The sequence below is a fragment of the Rana temporaria genome, chromosome 10 (genome assembly GCF_905171775.1).
Source record: "Rana temporaria chromosome 10, aRanTem1.1, whole genome shotgun sequence".
NCBI classification, from domain to species: domain Eukaryota; kingdom Metazoa; phylum Chordata; class Amphibia; order Anura; family Ranidae; genus Rana; species Rana temporaria.
This window is the reverse complement of record NC_053498.1, coordinates 96167411-96187878: the sequence shown is the minus strand read 5'-3', so window position 1 is coordinate 96187878 and position 20468 is coordinate 96167411. Positions and strand designations below refer to the sequence as shown.

General features: G+C 44.1%; 1 protein-coding gene across 6 annotated transcripts in view; it reads left to right on the top strand.

Moving 5' to 3' along the window:
* The window catches only part of TNNT1 (troponin T1, slow skeletal type), an 84868-nt gene that overhangs the window by 26886 nt on the left and 37514 nt on the right, over positions 1-20468 (top strand). For 3 of the 6 annotated variants that reach the window (XM_040325761.1, XM_040325763.1, XM_040325766.1), the window contains 2 exons: positions 1001-1022; positions 12714-12774. In XM_040325761.1, coding sequence (XP_040181695.1) covers positions 1001-1022; positions 12714-12774 — 83 coding nt within the window. Of the gene's footprint in view, positions 1-1000; positions 1023-12710; positions 12775-20468 lie in introns of all 6 variants that reach the window. The other 3 variants (XM_040325760.1, XM_040325765.1, XM_040325762.1) reach the window with 1 other exon arrangement.

Here is a 20468-nt window from a genome sequence, read left to right as displayed (position 1 = left end):
CGCCACCATTTGGGCTCCTTCTGCTAATCTCATGTTAGTTGAAGTCTGGTGAGAGACGATTTGCGCTTTTCAGCCTCGTGCTTTTCAGCTCTTCAGTTTGTCAGAACTCTGTGTGAATATCAGCAGCAAAACAACTTCATTATTCTAGCATTATAAAGAAGAAGAGAATGCGCTGCATTAAAAGATAAAAAAAAATTGCAACGTGACAAATGTGCTATCTCCATTACGAACACTAGTTTTACCAGACCGAGCGCTTCCATCTTGTACTTGATTCGGAGCATGCGTCGGAATTGTCTACACACGCACGTAATTTACAAGAACGGATTGTGTTGTCAGAAAATTTGAGAAACAGCTCTCAAATTGTTGTTGTCGGAAATTCCGACAGCAAATGTCCGATGGAGCCTACACACGGTCGGAATTTCCGACAACAAGCTCCCATCGAACATTTGTTGTCGGAAATTCTGAGCGTGTGTACACGGCATTACACTACAGTGTGAATACCTCCACCCGCTCCCTATTGTAACAATTCTGTGTGGCATTGATAGGCGTTCGAGAAGCGTTAAAAACGTGACCCAACCACTTATTTTCAACACATGTGTAAAAAAGACCTTAGTTGTTAACACTGCCTTGGAGCACTGGAGTTCTTGGTTGGTATCCCACTCAGGACACTACCTACATGACGTTTCTATGTTCCCTTTGTGGTTCAATGGGTTTCCTCCCACACTCCACAGATTGCTGGTAGGTTCATTATCTCCTGTCTAAATTGACCCCTAGCATTTGTGTGCATATATGATGTTGATGTGAAATGGGGACCTTAAATTGTAAGCTCCTTGAGGGCAGGAAGTGATGTGAACATACAGTAAATAAAGTGTGATGTAAATTATTGGCGCTATATAAATACCTGTAATAAAAATATGCATTTGTTTTGCATACTACGATAACGTCGCATATCTTGCATTCAATCCTGAAATAAATGCATCTCTCTATTTTTCTCAAACAGAGGAGGAGCGCCCCAGGCCAAGGTGAGAATATTTGATTTTGTCAATATGTTAAAGTGACAGGTACATCTCTCACAGTACAGTGTGTCCTATTATATCTAAAAAATCATATTAACACTTCAGCCCTCACAGATTTAAAAAAATAAATGTTTTTTTAACAAATATTATATTTAAAATTAAAATATGAAAATGGATGGGCCTATCACGATGGTCAGCATTTTAGTATTTTATAGAAGCAATGTAAAAAAAAATAGGATGATCAAAATGGTAATTCAATCAGTGTTGGATCAATATAACTCTTTATGGAACTTTTACATGGCAACCAATATAACCAAAAAATATATTATATAAAAAAATATATACATTTTATTACGGTATTCACAATTTAAAATAAATTTAAAATAAACCTCCATAACATCACATAAAAACTTCTGGTTAAACACTGTCATTGATGTTTTTATAGGATGTTATGAGCCCCATGGAGGTTTATTTGAAATTGTGAACCATAAAATGTATATTTTTTTATATAATATGTTTTTGGTTATATTGGTTGCCATGTAAAAGTCCCATAAAGAGGTATATTGGAGTATTTCCTGTAAAAAAAAAAAAAAAAGAAAAAAGGAAAACCCCTGTCCAAGTTGCTGCGGAAATTAAAGCTTTTTCTTTTTAAATTTCGGAGTGGAGAGGGATTCGATTTATTGCTGTCTGTGTTCCCATTAGGGATATTCACTCTCTCTGTTTGTCTGATGGACCGTTATTATTTTAAGTAAAAGAACATCTCAAATTTAGGTTGACATCAGAATACTAATAGTGGGGAAATCTTCCAATAGGGAAACTAGTTCTGGTGACGCTGGTGACACGCTGGTATTCCTTCACTTTGGAGGGATTTCTTCTCACTTCCTGTTTTGGCTATGGAACAGGAAGTAAAGGAAAATCTCAACAATACATATGGCAAAAAAATAAAAACTGAGGGAGGTCTTACTCTAACCCAAATGAAAAAAAAATGTTTTCCTTTGGTTACACTTCAACTAATTCCGGACCGCCCACCGCACATATATTGTGGCAGGGAGGCCCGGCTGTGCGAAACTACGTACCTGTATGTCGTTCGCACTTCCTGGTCTGGGGGGGGCACGCTGCCCGCGACCCACTCCTGCTGTGATTGGATACAGCAGGAGCCAATCAGCAGGTCCAGCGGCCGCGATGGCCGCTGGCCACCCATGATCCTTGGGGAGAATGACAGAATGGCAGACTGCCTATGTAAGCAAGGCAGACCATCGTTCTGCCACAGAGGAAGAGAGATCTGTGATTCCTACTAATCAGGAACACAGATCTCTCTCTTTGTCTAGTCTAGTGCCACACAGTTAGAAAGCACACACAGGGAACAAATTTAACCCTTTGATTGCCGCTGATGTTAACCTCTTCCCTGCCAGTGTCATTTATACAGTGTCAGTGCATTTTTTTTAGCACTGATCACTGTATTGGTGTCATTAGCCCTCAAAAAGTGTCACTTATGCCACGTACACACGATCGGTTCATCCGATGAAAACGGACCGATGGATTTTTTCATCAGATATCCGATGAAGCTGACTTTCATCAGTCTTGCCTACACACCATCAGTTAAAAAATCAGTTCGTGTCAGAACGCGGTGACGTAAAACACTACGACGTGCTGAGAAAAATTAAGTTCAATGCTTCCGAGCATGCATCGACTTGATTCTGAGCATGTGTGGATTTTTAACCAATGGACTTACCCACAGACGATCGTTTTGTTCTATCGGTTTTTTAACCATCAGATAATTTTAAAACAGGTTCTAAGTTTTTTCATCGATGGGAAAAAAAACGATGGGGCCCACACACGACACCAATCGTGTGTACGCGGCATTAGTATGCAATTTGTCCACTATATGCTAATTGTGATTTTTGTTTTTACCAAAAATATGTAGCAAAATACAAATTGACCTAATTTGATGAAGAAATTAGATTTTTTATATATTTGTATTGGATGTGTTTCATAGCAAAAAGTAAAAAAGTAGTCTTTGCTCTTTTTTTGTTTATAGAAAAAAATTAAAACCGCAAAGGTGATTAAATACCACCAAAAGAAAGCTCTAATTGTGGGGGGAAAAAGGACATAAATTTTGTTTGGGTACAGATTTGCACGACCGCGCAATTGTCAGTAAAAGTAACCCAGTGCGTTATCGCAAAAAATGGCCTGGTCATTAAGGGCCAAAAATACTTCCAGGGCTAAAGTGGTTAAAAAGTAATTATGAAATGGCACCCTTCCAAAGTGATAGTGAGGAATATATAGAACTGTGAGTGAGAAGAAGCAGACATTAGGTCAAAAGCGCTGACAGGTGTCAGACTGATAAAGGGTTGGCATATTAGCAAGTGGTATGCAGAATATAGCGTGACATTGAAGGAACGAGACAAAAAGTCTCCTTTAGAGAAGTTATCGGAAATTTGGCATGACAGTGTGTATGCAAGACAGCTTGAACGGAATTCCGTTGGAAAATTCCGTCAGGCCCCGTACACACGGTCGGACAAAACCGATGAGAATGGACCGAGGTTCAGTTTTATCGGTCCAAACCGACGGTGTGTATAGCCCATCGGTCTGTTTTCCTTCGGTCCAAAATTTTAAAACATGCTTCAAAACCGAACCAATGGACTGCTGCCCGATCGGTCCAAACCGATGGTTAGTACAGAAAAGCAACGGTTCAAAACCCGCGCATGCTCAGAATCAAGTCGACACATGCTTGGAAGCATTGAAATTTGTTTTATTCAGCACGTCTTGTGTTGACGTCACCGCGTTCTGACCCGATCGGTTTTTGGAACGATGGTGTGTACAAACATCAGGCCACTTCAGCGGTGAACCGATGAAAACGGTCCGTCGGACCATTCTCATCGGTTTTGTCCGACCGTGTGTACGGGGCCTCAGAGTTTATCAGGGCATTACTGGCCTCTGAGCCGCAAAATCAGGCCTCGGTAACAAAGTGGGATTTGCTAAAACTGGTGCACACAAAATCTGGTGTAGCTGTGCATAGTAACCAATCAGCTTCCAGGTTTTATTATCAAAGCTTATTTGAACAAGCTGAAGTTAGAAGCTGATTGGTTACTATGCACAGCTGCACCAGATTCTGTGTACATCATTTTTAGGAATATCCTTTTTACTTACTGGTTTCCTTTAACCACCTAAGCCCCAGACCATTTGGCTGGCCAAAGACCAGAGCACTTTTTGCGATTCGGCACTGCAACGCTTTAACTGACAATTGCTCCGTGGCTCCCTAACAAAATTGTCATTTTTTTTCCCACAAATAGAGCTTTCCTTTGGTGGTATTTTTTTTTTTTTTTTTTTTTCCGCCTCAGAGAACTATCAGGATATTCAATCAATTTGCGTTCAAATCGCAGTCTCCTTAGTTCGCATCATGGTTGGAAAATTTATTTATCTATCCATTTCATTTTCTTCCCTTTTTTTTATTCCCCTTTTTTTTTTTTTTTTTTTTTCTTAAATATATGTCAGTAAATATACAAAAGAAGAGAAAGGAAAAAAAACTTAAATACATAAATAGATACATTAGTTTCCCCTAGCCGAACAAACCCTCGTCCCACCCTCAAGCCGCCCCCAACCCTTATCCCCTCCTTCCCACCCTCCCCTATCTCCGGAAATCTGTCTCCTATTGAATCACTCTTTGCCCATTAACCTTCCTACACTGTATCATATCATCATATCATCCTATCAATATACCTTGGTGCAAGTTTAAAATTAGCCCAGTCCTGCCATTTTCGTTTAAATCCGCCTTCTCCTTCCTCTCCCATGTACCTGAGCTGTTCAGCATAATATATATCACTGATTCTGCAAAACCAGCTCTTCTCTGTCGGGCTCATAGGGTCCTTCCATTGTTTGGGAATCAGACTCTTTGCTGCATCTAGTACGTGAGGAAGTAAAGTTCTCATGTACTGTTTAGTTGACATTTCTGTCCCATGGAACAAGCAGACCCATGGATCAGGAAGTATTTTAATTCCGGTTATCTCCTCAATTACCAATAATACATTATTCCAGTATGTTTTAATTTTTGGGCAGGTCCACCATATATGTGACATAGTTCCCACTTCAAGACAGCCCCTCCAGCAATATTTGGAGGTGTCGTCTTGATAACGGTGTGCTATGGCCGGGGTTATATACCATCGTGCTAAACACTTAAAATTCATTTCGATCAATGCACAATTAAATGAAGTCGTATGCGTCCTTTCTAATATTTTCCTGACCTCTGTCTCGGTTTTACCCGTTCCCAATTCCTCTTCCCATTTATTAATATAAGGAGGGAGACCGGGGTCTTTCAATCCCATCAATATTTTATAAATTGCGGAAATCGCGCCCCTTCCCTTTGGAGCTAAACACAGACGCTCCAAAGGAAGCAAGTGTCTATCTGACCTCAGGGGGGAGGGGAAGGAATCTACAAAATGTGTCAACTGCAAGTATCGCCACCTGTTCAACTCAAACAATTCTTTTTTTTTACTTAGTTCCTGGTAGGTAAGAATTTTACCATCTTTTAATATGTCTTTTAATTGTGCATCTGGTTTTTTAATCCAGTTACCAAACAGGTCCATTTTCCCTGGTACAAAAAAATTTGTGTCAAATAAAGGGATTAGTGGGGAGTTATAGCCCCATCTATGTTTTTTATGTGCCCTATCCCATATAGACGTGGATGCCAATGTGATTTTGTGCATGTGCGAATTTATTTGTCTAAAATGTGGCGGTATCCAAATCTCTTTTCCTAACCGTGACATATTTGAGCAACTTTCTATTCTCACCCACCTTTTCTCTTTGTTATCTCTGACCCAATCAATCACCCGTGCCATGTGAATAGCCCTATAATATGTGTAAATATCCGGTACCCCCAAACCACCATGTTCCTTATCTCTAATTAACACCTCCATACTTATGCGCACTTTTTTGTTCCGCCATATAAACCTATTTAGTAACTGTTTTAGTATTTTAAAATAAACACCCGGTAATGCGATTGGTAACATTTGCATTATATATAATATCTTAGGGAGAGTAAACATTTTAAAACAATTTATTCTCCCTAGTAGGGATCTTTGTCTCAATGCAATTCTCTTTAAATCTTTTTTAATATCATTTAATAATGGTATATAATTCTGCAGGTAAATTAGGTCAGGGGATGCTGTAATATTGACTCCCAAATATTTTATCTCGGTATCTTTCCAAATAAATGGGAACTCTTGCTTATATCTCCGTACGTCCTGTGCGTTCACGCTAATATTGAGGATTTCTGATTTTAGAGGATTGATTTTAAAATTAGATACGTCTCCATACAATTTGAGGGTTTTTAATAGATTCGGGAGTGTTATAGTTGGGTTCGTTATAAATAATAAGATATCGTCGGCGAACGCTGCAAGTTTATGTTAATATAAATTAAAATAAAAAAATAAATAAAAGAGGGGACAGGGGGCACCCCTGTCTAGTCCCATTGAACATTTCGAATGTCCCTGACAATGTCCCGTTCACCTTAACTCTTGCCGTTGGGTGTTTATACAGAGCGCTTATCCACCCCATCATTTTTGGACCGATCCCGATAAACTCCAATGTGTTCAATAGAAATCCCCAGTCTACCCTGTCGAAAGCCTTTTCGGCGTCTATAGACAGGAGTAGACCTGGGGATTTACTATCTTTTATTATCTGTGTCAACAGAAGTGTTCTGATGCTATTGTCCCTACCTTCCCTCCCGGGGACAAAACCTACTTGATCAGTATGTACTAAATCTTTCATGATTGTTTTCATTCTCCCTGCTAAGATTTTGGCGAACAATTTTACGTCTGCATTTAATAGCGAAATAGGTCTAAAACTAGAACATAAGGAGGGATCTTTACCTATCTTAGGGATTACTGTAATTGCAGCCTCCAGAGCCTCTTGACGAATATCCCAGTTTAAACCGATACCGTTTATATAGGAGCACATCCTGGGGATCAGAATGTCACTGAACTTTTGATAGTATGCAATTGTTAGCCCATCGGGGCCTGGGCTTTTCCCCTTTGGTAACTCCTTTAAATTATTACGGATTTCCATTTCCGTTATAGGTTCTTCTAAAAAACTAATTTTGTCCTCTGGTATTTTATTTAAACATGTGTTACTTAAAAATTTTTTTGTATTAACTCTTCTCCTTTTTGTTTTTTCTGAGGTGTCCCCTTGCGATATCGAATACAACTTCCCATAGTATTCTTGAAATACTCTTGCAATTTCTGATGTTGTATGTACCTTACTCCCTTTGCCTGTTTGAATACTTTCTATAAAATTGCCCTTAAATTTGTTTTGAAACCCTTTTGCTAGGTATTTACCCGACATGTCGCCCCATTGATAGTTCTCTTTCTTACGTCTGTAGGATGCCGCTCTATTATCATATTCAATGAGATCTCTTAATTCCTCTCTTTTTAAGATAACGGTGCGCTCCGCTTCCTGCTCTCCTGTTAGTTTATGGGTCTGTTCAAGATCCAAGATAGTTTTATATAACTCATCATATTTTTTCTTAGTTTCTTTTTTTTTCGCTGATCCTATTGCGATCAGTATGCCCCTGATATAGGCCTTGTGAGCCTCCCAAACTAATGATTCCGACATGTGTTCGGAACAGTTTGTCTTGAAATACCATTCCAATTCCTGTTTTATCCTTACTACAACCTCTTCGTCCTGTATTAAATCCTCGTTAAGTCTCCATTTGGTGTTGCTTTTGGGAGCTCCCTCGTTTTTTAAGTTGATTGAAACTGGCGCATGATCCGACAGGGTAGTTATCCCAATTCCCGAACTTGTCACTACATCCAGTGAGCTATGATCCACTAAAAAAAAGTCGATCCTAGAGTACGTCCCGTGCACAGCGGAGTAGAATGAGTAATCTCGTGTTTTCGGATGCTGAATTCTCCAAACGTCCATCAATTGGAGTTGGTGTAATTTTTTTTTAAGTAATTTTCTTTGTGCATCTCCAGTCCGCTGTGCACGGGACGTAGAATCGAGGTCCAGATCCAGGCAGAGATTCATATCACCCGCCACAACTGCCCTGCCTATCCTGAAATCCATAAACATCTCAATGACCCCCTTAAGAAATCTCATGGAGTTCTTATTTGGACAGTAGATGTTTGCAATAGAATAGTCCACTTCGTTTATTTTTCCTCTAAGTAGGAGATACCGCCCCTCGGGATCTACTTTTCTCTCTGCCAGGACGAATCTAACTTCCTTGGCAAACCCTATGGCAACCCCCTTTGCCAGTTTAGTCGGTGAGTCTCCATAGTACCATAGTGGGTATTCCGGTGAACTTATTTTAAGATTTGACTCCTGCGAGATATGTGTCTCTTGTATGAGTACTATATCTGCTTTAAGATGTTTAATTTCTCTTAAAATATTACCCCTTTTTAACGGGGAATTTAATCCCCTTACATTATATGAGAGTATTTTTAAGGTTCCCATAGTTCTACCAGATAATCCCTCGCCCCCGGACCACTCCCGTTACATTGTTATTATTATATTCAGTTGTTATGAATTGAATCATGTCACTCGTCATCTTACATAGATAGGATTTCCAAAAAGCATCAGGGCAAAGCCACAATAGGCAGCTTATTTCTGATACTGATAACCGGAGATACTCCCCCCCGAACCCTCTCCCACACCCCCCCACCTCCCCCCATTTACTCTGTACTATGACCCCTATATTCACCCTAACCCTCCCCCCCTCCCTCTCTTCCCCCACCAATAGGGGCATTACGGCCTAAAATAGGCACCTGGATCCGTGGCCAACCTGCTCCACCCGGCCCACGGTTCTCGCCCCAGAGGTTGAGCTCTGCAAGTGTGACTACATCCCGAACTGCCCCCGCCCCCCCCCCAACCGGAGGCTGGGGGTGGGTGAGTAGCCCCAGGACCCCAGAACTCCCCGGGCTCACACCAGCCGGTCCCCCCCCATCCCCCCCTAACCCCCCCCCCACCCCCCGGCCCCCCTCATCATCTCCCCTTTTTATTCATCTTATGTGGATTTTTTCTTAATTATTTTCCTCTTTTATTTCCTGGGATGAGGTTCCATGTCTGATGACCCGGTATAGGTGATATCTTCTCTTGTGGTTCATTCCATCCAGGTATCTCTATCAATGGAATGTCCAGTCTCTTACAGAACTTAGTCATCTCTTCAGGGAACCTTAAGGTCGCGGACCTGCCCTCCTTCTTCCCGATTAAACACGCTGGGTAACCCCAGGAATATTGGATACCATATACTTTTAAATGTTCAAGTAGCGGTTTTAATAATCTCCTTCTAGAGAGGGTCTCGGTGGCGAGGTCCGGAAAAATCTGTAATTCAGTCTCATTGAATGTAACCGGCCTGATGGTTTTAAGACGCTGCCATATCTGTTCTTTATCTTGGAAATTATGAAATCTTGCGATCACGTCTCTGGGAATTCCGGCTGCCAATTCCACCGGTTTTCTAATCCGATGAATTCTTTCAAATTTGATTTTTTCCGTTTCTGTTTTACACAAAATGGGGCCGAATAATTTATCGAGTTTTACTTGGAGGTCTTCTCCTTCCAGATCTGGTAGACCCCGGATCCTCAAATTTTTCCTCCGGTTCCGATTTTCTTGATCTTCCATACGATACCTCAAGTTCCTTTGTTCTATTTGTAATTCCTTCATTTGCATTTTTAACTCTGACACCTCAGCTGCTTGGCTATCCAGTTTTTCTTCAGTTTCTTCCACTCTTCTCAATAAATGACTCATGTCTTCGTGTACAATCGTTATCTCATTTTTTAACGAGAGCTCCATTCGTGAGATTGATAATTCTAGTCGCGAAAACATCTCTAATAGCTCTGTTTTTGATGGGGGTAAATCTTTATGGGTGGCACCGTGTGGTTCCGCAACATCCTCCTCAGACTCTCTGATTGTCGCTGTTTCAGAGTACCTTCTCTGTCCATTTTTTTGTTGGCCCAATGATGGTCTGCTTTTGGCCCCAGATGTTTCGCTAGGACAGTCTTTGGAAGTGTCTTGTGTCATGTATTTTTTTATGGTGCCAGGGCTGGCACTTATTTTGGGGGCGTTAGCCACAATGCCCCCTACTGGGCGGCCTCTCATTTCCTATATTCAGTTGATGAACCTCTAAAGATAGAAAGGTGTCCTTTGTTTTCCTTAATTTATCTCTTTCTCCTTTATCTCACGTCTCCTGCTCAGTCGTCTCCCATCCTTTGATATTTAAAGTGTAGTGAGAACCTGCGGACTGTGGGAGCAATGTGAGCTGGTAGGTGAGCTTGAGCTTGAGCTGAAAGGTGGTAGGAGGCAGGGAAAGAAAGCCACGCTTCCCCGCACACTATTCTGGCACACTATTCCCCACACACCCCACGCCCCTTGTGATCCCTTAAAGTGGCAATCCACTATCCACTATCCGCTTCGGTTTCTGCTTCAGCCTCGCTCACTAAAGTGCCCTGTAGTGCGCTGTCCCCTGACACGCTAATCACAACTCCATCGCTTATAATTGTAATCATTTAAGATGACTTATAGTTACCTATAGTTACTTATAGTTGCATACAGTTGCTATATAATTAGCTTATGTTTAGCTGATAGTTAGTATTTATTTAGTTAGTGACAGTCTTCAATCGGCCAACCGCTTCAGCACTTATCATCGCTTGCTGGAGTGCAATTTTATAGTTGACTGATGGTTGGCGTTTAGATAGCATTAGATAGCATTAAATAGCATTGGGTCAATAACAGTCTTCTATCGATCCTCCTCTATCAGTAATCTGCTGCCGCAGTAGCCACATTCACTGAGGTGCCTTTATATATGCCTTGTATGCCTTTGTATGCCTTTGTATAATAAGCTGATGGTGATTGACATTCAGGTAGCATATAGGTTTTATCAATGGTAATCAATGGTAATAATGATAATGATAATTACTGTCTTTCTATTAGTCCACTATCAGTAGTCTATCAATAGTCCTTTGGTGGTATTTGATCACCTCTGCGGTTTTTATTTTTTGAGCTATAAACCAAAAAAGAGTGACAATTTTGAAGAAAAAGCAATATTTTGTACTTTTTTGCTATAATAAACATCCCCAAAAAATATATAAAAAAATATGTTTTCCTCATTTTAGGCCGATACGTATTCTTCTACATATTTTTGGTGCAAAAATTTGCAATAAGTGTTTATTGGTTGGTTTGCGAAAAAGTTATAGGGCCAGATTCTCAATGGAGATACGCCGTCTCCAGATACGCCGTCGTATCTCTGAGTTGCACCGTCGTATCTATGCGCCTGATTCATAGAATCAGTTACGCATAGATTTCCCTTAGATCCGACAGGCGTAAGTCTCTTACGCCGTCGGATCGTAACAGCATATTTACGCTGGCTGCTAGGGGCGTATACGCTGATTTACACGTCAAAATATGTAAATGAGCTAGATACGCAAATTCATGAATGTACGCCTGGCCGACGCAGTACAGTTACGCCGTTTACGTTAGGCTTTTCCCGGCGTATAGTTACCCCTGCTATATGGTGGCGTAAGTGCGGCGTACCAATGTTAAGTATGGCCATCGTTCCTGCGTCGAAATTTGAAAAAGTTACGTCGTTTGCGTAAGTCGTCCGTGAATGGGGCTGGACGTCATTTACGTTCACGTCGAAACCAATGACGTCCTTGCGGCGTATTAGGAACAATGCACACTGGGAATTTCCACGGACGGCGCATGCGCCGTTCGGGAAAAACGTCAATCACGTCTTGTCACAGAACATTAACATAAAACACGCCCCCCTGTCCCACATTTGAATTAGGCGGGCTTACGCCGGCTGATTTACGCTACGCCGCCGCAACTTACGGAGCAAGTGCTTTGAGAATACAGCACTTGCCCGTCTAAGTTGCAGAGGCGTAACGTAAATCGGATATGTTACGCTGCCGCAAAGATACGCGGATCTACGTGAATCTACCCCATAGCGTCTACAAAATATAGGATAGTTTTATGGCATTTTTATTAATATATTTTTTTTTTTACTGGTAATGGCGATTTTTATCATGACTGTGACATTATGACGATCACATCGCACACTTTTGACGCCATTTTGGGACCATTGTCATTTTTACAGCGATCAGCGCTATAAAAATGCACTGAATTCTGTAAATATTATACTGGCAGTGAAGGGATTAACCAGTAGGTGGCGCTAAAGAGGTTAAGTGAACTGGATGGACTTGTGTCTTTTTTCAACCTGACTAACTATGTAACTATGTAAGTGTGTCCTAGGGATGTGTTCTAACTGTAGGGGAGATGGACTACATGTGACACGACACTGATCACGGCTCCCGATTACAGGGAGCGGTGATTAGTGTCCTGTCACTAGGAAGAATGGGCAAATGCTTGTTTACATCAGCATTTCCCTGTTCTTCCACTCGTGAGATGATTGCGGGTATCCCCGCGGACATCAAGTTCGCAGGACCCACGGTCACACTCACGGAACTTGCGGCGGGTGCACGCATGCGCCCACAATGCTGCATCTTAAGGGCAACGTGTATATACGTTAATCTGCCCAACCGCGCCATTCTGCCGACGTATATCGGCTTGACACGGTCCTTAAGTGATTAAAAGCACTTTTCCTTCTGCATTACTAACAAATCAAATGAAAATTCACTTTAAGAACCTAAACATTGTAAATTAAAATGATTTCCCATTATACAATTATTGTTTATTTTATTTAACCAGCAGGCCAATGATGCCACAGCTTGCCCCTCCAAAAATCCCAGAGGGAGAACGAGTTGACTTTGATGTAAGTAATCCTTTATGAAGGCTTTCATTTTTTTGATTCAAGGAGACCCTGTGACATGGGAAAATGTTTTAAGGCAAGCACATACCTGTGAATAGAAGGCTACCTACTTATCTTTCTCAGAGTAATTACCATTTTTTTTTATAAAACAGCCATGGATTTCTTCAAGTGCAATTTTTTAAATAATCTGAATTTGGGAATTTGAACCCATGTGTCCCAGTACTTAAAGCGGAACTTGTCAGAACCTGTACTCACCGAGACCGAGATGCTGAGGGCGGCTCACCTTTGCGACCCTGTGCAGACCACTCCCTGGAGTTGGGACAGAGGAGGGACGGCACAAGGAGGCACCGGTGCCGGGAGCTGGTAGGCAGACTTGGTGCAGCTGACAGAAGCAGGGCAGGTGCAGAAGACTGGAGACAAGCGTTGGTCAGGCAGGAACTGGTAGGTAAGTCCGGTAGGGTCCACAGGAAACAAAGGTAAATCCGAGTCACATGCCGAGGGTCAAGAGCAGGAGAGTTCAGAGGGAGTCCGTGAGAGCAAGCCAAGGTCAAGGGGCAGGAGACAACAGCAATCCAGGTAACGTTAACCAAAGGGTCAGAGGTTCCAGGTGAGAGGAGAGTCGTCAAGAATTCCGGGTCAAAACAGGCAGGTACGGCAACAGGTAAACACATAGGAGCTGAAGACAAGCCAGCAACTTGTTTAGGGGATGAGGCCAGTTTAAATAGGAGAGTCAGTCCTCTGATTGGCCACAGAGCTGTCACGTGCACGCCCGTGCGCGCGTCCACGCACACGGCGCGCCGCTGTACCGCGCATGCGTGCGCACATATTGCGCCCGGACGTGCGCCAGTGCCCAGTTGCCCCGCGCATGCGCGGGAGCTCAATGGAGCCGGGAATGGAGCCCTGACAGTGCCCCCCCCCAAGGGGCGGACTCCGGACGGCCAAACTGTCCATCACCTCAGGGTGCTCCGCATGAAAGGCCCGAATCAGATGAGGGGCATGGAGATTTCGGGAAGGCTCACAGGAGTTGTCTTCAGGGGGATACCCCTTCCATTTGATGAGGTATTGTAATTGTCTTCCTCTCTTCCTACAATTCAAGATGGCTTCCACCTCAAATTCCTTTTCCCCCTCAATCTCCACTGGTGGTGGCGGCAGTTCTTCTCTACCGTTGAAGGGGTCAGACACAACGGGCTTAAGCAGGGAGGCGTGAAACACAGGATGGATCTTGTAGGACCTGGGTAAAGCCAACTCGAAAGCTACTGGGTTGCTTTTTCGCCTGATCTCAAATGGCCCGATGAACCTCGGACCCAGCTTCCGAGAGGGAATAGGTAACTTGAGGTTGATGGCGGATAGCCAGACCTTCTCACCCTCTTTGAAGACAGGGCAATCCTTCCTCCCCTTGTCATGGAACCTCTTATAGTCCTGCTGAGCTTGCTGCATGCTTTCCTGTAACTTCTGAAAGTTTTGCTGGATGCAGGTCACACGTTCCTGGACCGCTGGCACAGATGTTTCCGGGATGGAGTCCGGCAAAAAGGAAGGGTGGAAACCGAAGTTAGCCCAGAACGGGGTTTGGTTTGTGGAAGAATGTATGGAATTATTGTAAGCGAACTCGGCTGTAGATAACAAGGAGGACCAATCGTCTTGGGAGACTGAGCAAAAGCATCGTAGATACTGTTCTAGCGTTTGATTAGTGCGCTCTGTCTGGCCATTACTTTGAGGGTGATAGGCCGAGGACAGACAGATCTCCACTTCCAAAGCTCTGCAAAGTTCCTTCCAAAATTTGGATGTGAATTGAGTACCTCTGTCAGATACTATGCTTTTGGGCACTCCATGGAGCTTGATAATTTCTTTAAAAAAAAAGATTTTGGCTGTGTCTGCCGCGGAGGGCGTACCCACCATGGGCAAAAAATGCGCCATCTTAGACAGACGGTCCACCACGACTAGGATCGTGGTAAATCCGGCTGAAGGAGGCAGATCGACAATAAAGTCCATGGAGATGTCAATCCAGGGCCGTTCTGGGATAGGAAGGGGTTTCAGCAGCCCCCAGGTCTTCGTGTTCGGCCCCTTACTCCGCTGGCAGCGAATGCAGGAAGAGACATAATCCTTGCAGTCGGACCTCCATTTAGGCCACCAGAAGGAGCGAGAGATCAGTTCGGAAGTTTTACGAGCACCAAAATGGCCAGCCAATTTACGATCATGGAAGGTGCTGAGGATTAACTGTCTTGCCTCTGTTGGAACAAAAATCTTCCCACGAGACCACAGCAGGTCGTCCTTTTTCTCCAAGGAGGAAACCTCATGATCAGGGCACCGTTGGCATGCAGTCTTTAGAGCAGTCAACAAATCTGTTTGAGGCAGAAGCAAAAAATTTTGAGGTGACAGGATAGTGCTGGGCTCGGAAGTATCGGGCGTCTCCGGAAACATCCTGGAGAGGGCATCAGCTTTTCCATTTTTTGCGCCAGGACGATAGGTAATATGGAAATTGAAGCGAACAAAAAAAAGAGCCCAACAGGCTTGTCTGGGCCTAAGGCGTTTTGCCGACCGTAAGTATTCCAGGTTCCTGTGGTCCGTGAAAATGATAATGGGATGCGCTGCCCCCTCCAGCAGGTACCTCCACTCCTCCAGTGCAAATTTTATGGCCAGTAGTTCTCTATCGCCTACGTCGTAATTGCGCTCAGGAGGACTTAGTTTCCGAGAGGCGTAGGCTACTGGGTGAAGAAGCGACTTCGTTCCCTGTCTCTGGGAAAGAATAGCGCCTGTAGCAAATTCCGAGGCGTCCACTTCTAGAACAAAAGGTAGCGTAGAATCCGGATGACAAAGTACATGTCCCGAGGTAAAGGCCGCTTTGAGTTTGATAAAGGCCTCCTGAGCCTCTTGTGGCCACTGAAAGCGGTGCCCCTGGCGGGTCAACTTGGTGATGGGAGAAACAATTGATGAAAAACCGATGATGAATCGTCTATAAAAATTGGCGAAGCCAATAAAGGGCTGAACGCCCTTTTTGTCTGTTGGAGGTGCCCACTCCTGAATAGCACTGATTTTCTGGGGGTCCATGGCTACCCCATTCACAGAAATGATGAATCCTAAAAATTGCACTGATGTCTTTTCGAACTCGCATTTTTCTGATTTGAGATAAAGCCTGTGTTGTCTCAAGATGGTGAGAACCTGCCTGACATGTTGCCGATGTAATTCTTTTGTGGCTGAAAAGATGAGAATATCGTCTAAGTAGACTACGAGGAAGTCATCTAAAAATTGTCGAAAAATGTCATTGACTAGATGCTGGAAGGTGGCGGGCGCATTACAAAGCCCAAAGGGCATGACCAGATACTCGAAGTGCCCGAATCTGGACCTGAACGCAGTCTTCCACTCATCTCCTGCCCTTATTCGGACCAAATTGTAGGCGCCCCGGAGGTCCAATTTAGAAAAAACCTGAGCTGATCGGAACCTTTGAAAGAGCTCGGGGATTAGAGGCAGCGGGTATCGGTTCTTGATGGTAATTTTGTTTAACTCCCTATAATCAATGCAGGGTCTAAGCGATCCATCTTTTTTCTCGACAAAGAAGATCCCCGCCCCCGCTGGCGAGGAGGAGGGACGGATGAACTTCTTTCTTAAATTTTCTTCAATATAGGCCTTGAGGGCCTTCAACTCAGTCTCTGACAAGGGGAATATGCGCCCAAAGGGAATTTCAGATCCGGGCAAGAGGTCAATGGGGCAGTCATATGACCGATGTGGTGGGAGACAATCGGCTTGTTTTTTGTCAAAGACATCCTTGAAGTCTAGGTAGGCTGGAGGAACATGCTGTAGGTCTTCAGGTGGAGTAGCTAACGTGGAGCAGGAGACTGGAACGGGTGCAAGGCAGTGCTGGGAACAGTAGGTGGAAGAAAAGCTGACTTCTTTCTTGAGCCAATCAATGCAGGGCAGATGAACTTGTAGCCAAGGGAGACCCAGAATGATAGGGAACATGGGGGACGGAATCAAGTCCAAACAGAGGAACTCCCGGTGCCCAGAATCTGAGATGGCACAAAGAGGAAGGGTTTCCTGGGTAATCAATCCGGAACGGGGGAGAGAGCCGTCAGCCAGATGAACTTGCAGCTGAAAATCCTTGGTACGGCAGGGGATACGCAGCTTTTGGGCCAAGGATGAGTCCAAGAAGCAGCTGCAGGCCCCGGAAACAATTATCGCCGGCAGACGTGTTGCCCCTTCCGGGAGCTGTAGGGAAAGAAAGAGGATAACATAAGTCTGAGGCAAACTGGTAACAGGGAAATTGATAGCAGATGGAGGTTTCGACTTACAAGGCCTTACTGGGCAGGTGCGCAAAAAGTGTCCGGCGGCTCCGCAGTACAGACAGAGGTTAGATTGACGCCTCCGAAGTCTCTCTTCTGGAGTCAGAGGGGCCCGTACTATACCAAGCTGCATCGGCTCTGGTTCGGGTAATGAAGTGTTTGGTGGAGCTGGGTGAGGCAGAGGTACTGGAGCATATCTTGGTGGAACACAATTAGGCCGGGTGGACTGGAACCTCTCCGAACAACGTTCTCGAAGGCGCCTATCCAGCTGAGTGGCGGTTTGGATTAAATCCTCAAGAGAGGCAGGGGGTGCTGACCTTGCGAGCTCATCCTTTAGGTTCTCAGAGAGGCCCTGACGGTATTGGTACCTGAGGGCCAACTCATTCCAGCCTGTGTCAGCAGACCACTTTCTAAATTCGGCAGTGTAGTCTTCCACCGGCCGTCTCCCTTGATTCAAGTTGTGCAGAGTACCCTCTGCTGTGGCTGCACGTAGAGGATCGTCGTATAATTTCCCCATGTGGGTGAAGAAGGTGTCAATAGAGTCAAGTATTGGACTGCGTTGTTCCATTAAGGAGTGTGCCCATGCTTGAGGCTCATCAGAAAGGAGAGAGATTACGAATCCAACCTTAACAGCTTCGGTCACAAAAGTTCTAGGTTGCAAGGCCAGATAAAGAGAACAGGAATTCTTGAAAGCCCGGTATTTCCGGCGGTCACCTGAGAATCGCTCGGGCATGGAGACCCGAGGTTCGGGATTACTCCCCATCATGGCAGGGCTTGCAGGAGCTTGGGCAGCAGAAGGTCCGGGTGAAGAGGCTAGGGCTGCAGCGGATGGACCTGGGGAACCGGCCAGTTGTTGGAGGCGGCCATCAATCTGGAGGTAGCCTTCCTGAAGCTTCTGGACTGCCTCTGTTAAGGCGGAGACCTGTTGGCACAGCGTCTCAAAGGGTGAGCGCGCCCTGTCGGTCTCAGACATCTGGCTGGCTTGTACTGTCAGAACCTGTACTCACCGAGACCGAGATGCTGAGGGCGGCTCACCTTTGCGACCCTGTGCAGACCACTCCCTGGAGTTGGGACAGAGGAGGGACGGCACAAGGAGGCACCGGTGGCGGGAGCTGGTAGGCAGACTTGGTGCAGCTGACAGAAGCAGGGCAGGTGCAGAAGACTGGAGACAAGCGTTGGTCAGGCAGGAACTGGTAGGTAAGTCCGGTAGGGTCCACAGGAAACAAAGGTAAATCCGAGTCACAGGCCGAGGGTCAAGAGCAGGAGAGTTCAGAGGGAGTCCGTGAGAGCAAGCCAAGGTCAAGGGGCAGGAGACAACAGCAATCCAGGTAACGTTAGCCAAAGGGTCAGAGGTTCCAGGTGAGAGGAGAGTCGTCAAGAATTCCGGGTCAAAACAGGCAGGTACGGCAACAGGTAAACACATAGGAGCTGAAGACAAGCCAGCAACTTGTTCAGGGGATGAGGCCAGTTTAAATAGGAGAGTCAGTCCTCTGATTGGCCACAGAGCTGTCACGTGCACGCCCGTGCGCGCGTCCACGCACACGGCGCGCCGCTGTACCACGCATGCGCATGCGCGCGCACATATTGCGCCCGGACGTGCGCCAGTGCCCAGTTGCCCCGCGCATGCGCGGGAGCTCAATGGAGCCGGGAATGGAGCCCTGACAGAACTTTACCCATAACAACTTGTTAAAAAATAATGTTCTTTAGCAAGGAACATACATCCCACATTAATAATTATGCTACCATAATGAGTGCGCGATGTAAATTGCCTCCAGCATTGTTCCTGATTCTTCTTTCCGGAGGCTGCCATTTTGCTGAAGCCCAGAGCCCCTGAGAAGCAGTAAATCTTCAGGACAGTGCCAAAAAATAGAGAGCAACAGAGCATGTGCAGAGCAGGGCGGGACACTGGGGTTGATTTACTAGAATTGGAGTTCAAAATCTGGTGCAGCTCTGCAGAGTAATCAATCAGCTTCCAGGTTTGTTTGTGAAAGCTTAACTGAACAGTTAGAAGCTGATTGGCTACCATACACAGCTGCACCAGCTTTTGCACTCCAAAGTTTTAATAAATCAACCCTTGTGTATTACTGCAAAAAGGGACACTTCTTGAAGAAGTGGTATTACCGCGAAACCGGTCGAGGTCGCTGGCTGGCTCTACCCATCAGATACTTGACGGTCTTGTTTCATTACATTGCCTTTCTGATCTGTGGGGCCTGTCCCTAATGCTTTTAAAATTGTATATTGTTTTATGTCAATAAATATTCTTTTATATTATCCTTGTGTATTACTGAATTTTAAACAGTATAGGCACTTATTTTTTATTTTTATTTTTTATTTTTATATATCTATACCTAAAAGGAGGCAGCATGAAGTGATTTACCAGAGCTCCATTTTCAGATTATGTAGTTTCATGGTGTCATGTGTTGCTCTGTATGCACAGCTTGTAGTAAAGTAAAGATTCACATTCTGGTGTCAGAAGTTCTGTTTTTGTTTAAACATTTGGCATGGTACTACACAGGTAATGCATGACCTCTGTCTGTAGTCTAAGAACTGACACTTCCTGTAAAGAAATGACATACCCCACAATCCCTGGGTTTGTCAGTCTAGCACTGGTGCATATGCAGTAATTTGAGTTGACACAAAAAGCAGAGCATTCACAGAGAGATTACCATGCTGAAAGAGATGTGTTTTATCTCATTAGCACTCCCACATTTTTGATGCAACACGGATGAAATGGCAAGGCATGAATTGGATATTGCATGACCTGGAACAAGAAGTTACTTGTCCCTTTAGTGAACTGGATTAAGCTAGGTGAATGAATACATGGACAAAGGGGAAGTCGTTGCAAGGGAAGGCAAACAACTGGCACAGGGAATATAATGACAATAATATAGTACCTACCTAGTTCAAACCACATAAACATTTAAAAAGTTTACAATGCTTTTTTTTTTCTAGTGTGCGATATCCATAGAAGCAAAACAGTTTACTATTGTCTTGACTAGTGAGAAAAAGGTTTCCGTTTTTGTGAGCACATTGTTCAATTAATCTCAATGTAGGCCATTCAAACCCTTTAGACAAGCAGTGGGAAAGTGCTGATCACGTGTAAATTGCAGCATTGCTAAACTTTTTCTGAAAATATTAGTTCCCTGGCTGCCATGTTAAAGCTATGCCTTCAATTTCTGCACTTTCTGAGTCACTGACCTAAAACAAGTATGCAAAATCAGTTTGGCATATTTGTTCCACATCATTTAAATTTTTTATTTTTTTTTTAGAAAGATTTAGGCTCTTAAACTGCCTCTATGCAGATTGTTACGTACCTTGTTAAGTGAGGTCAACAGGACCTATGAATGGAGGACAAGCCAAGCTGATGATTGCAAGGTCCATCTCCTCCATTCATAGATTATGTTTCATTCATAGAAGCTGTAG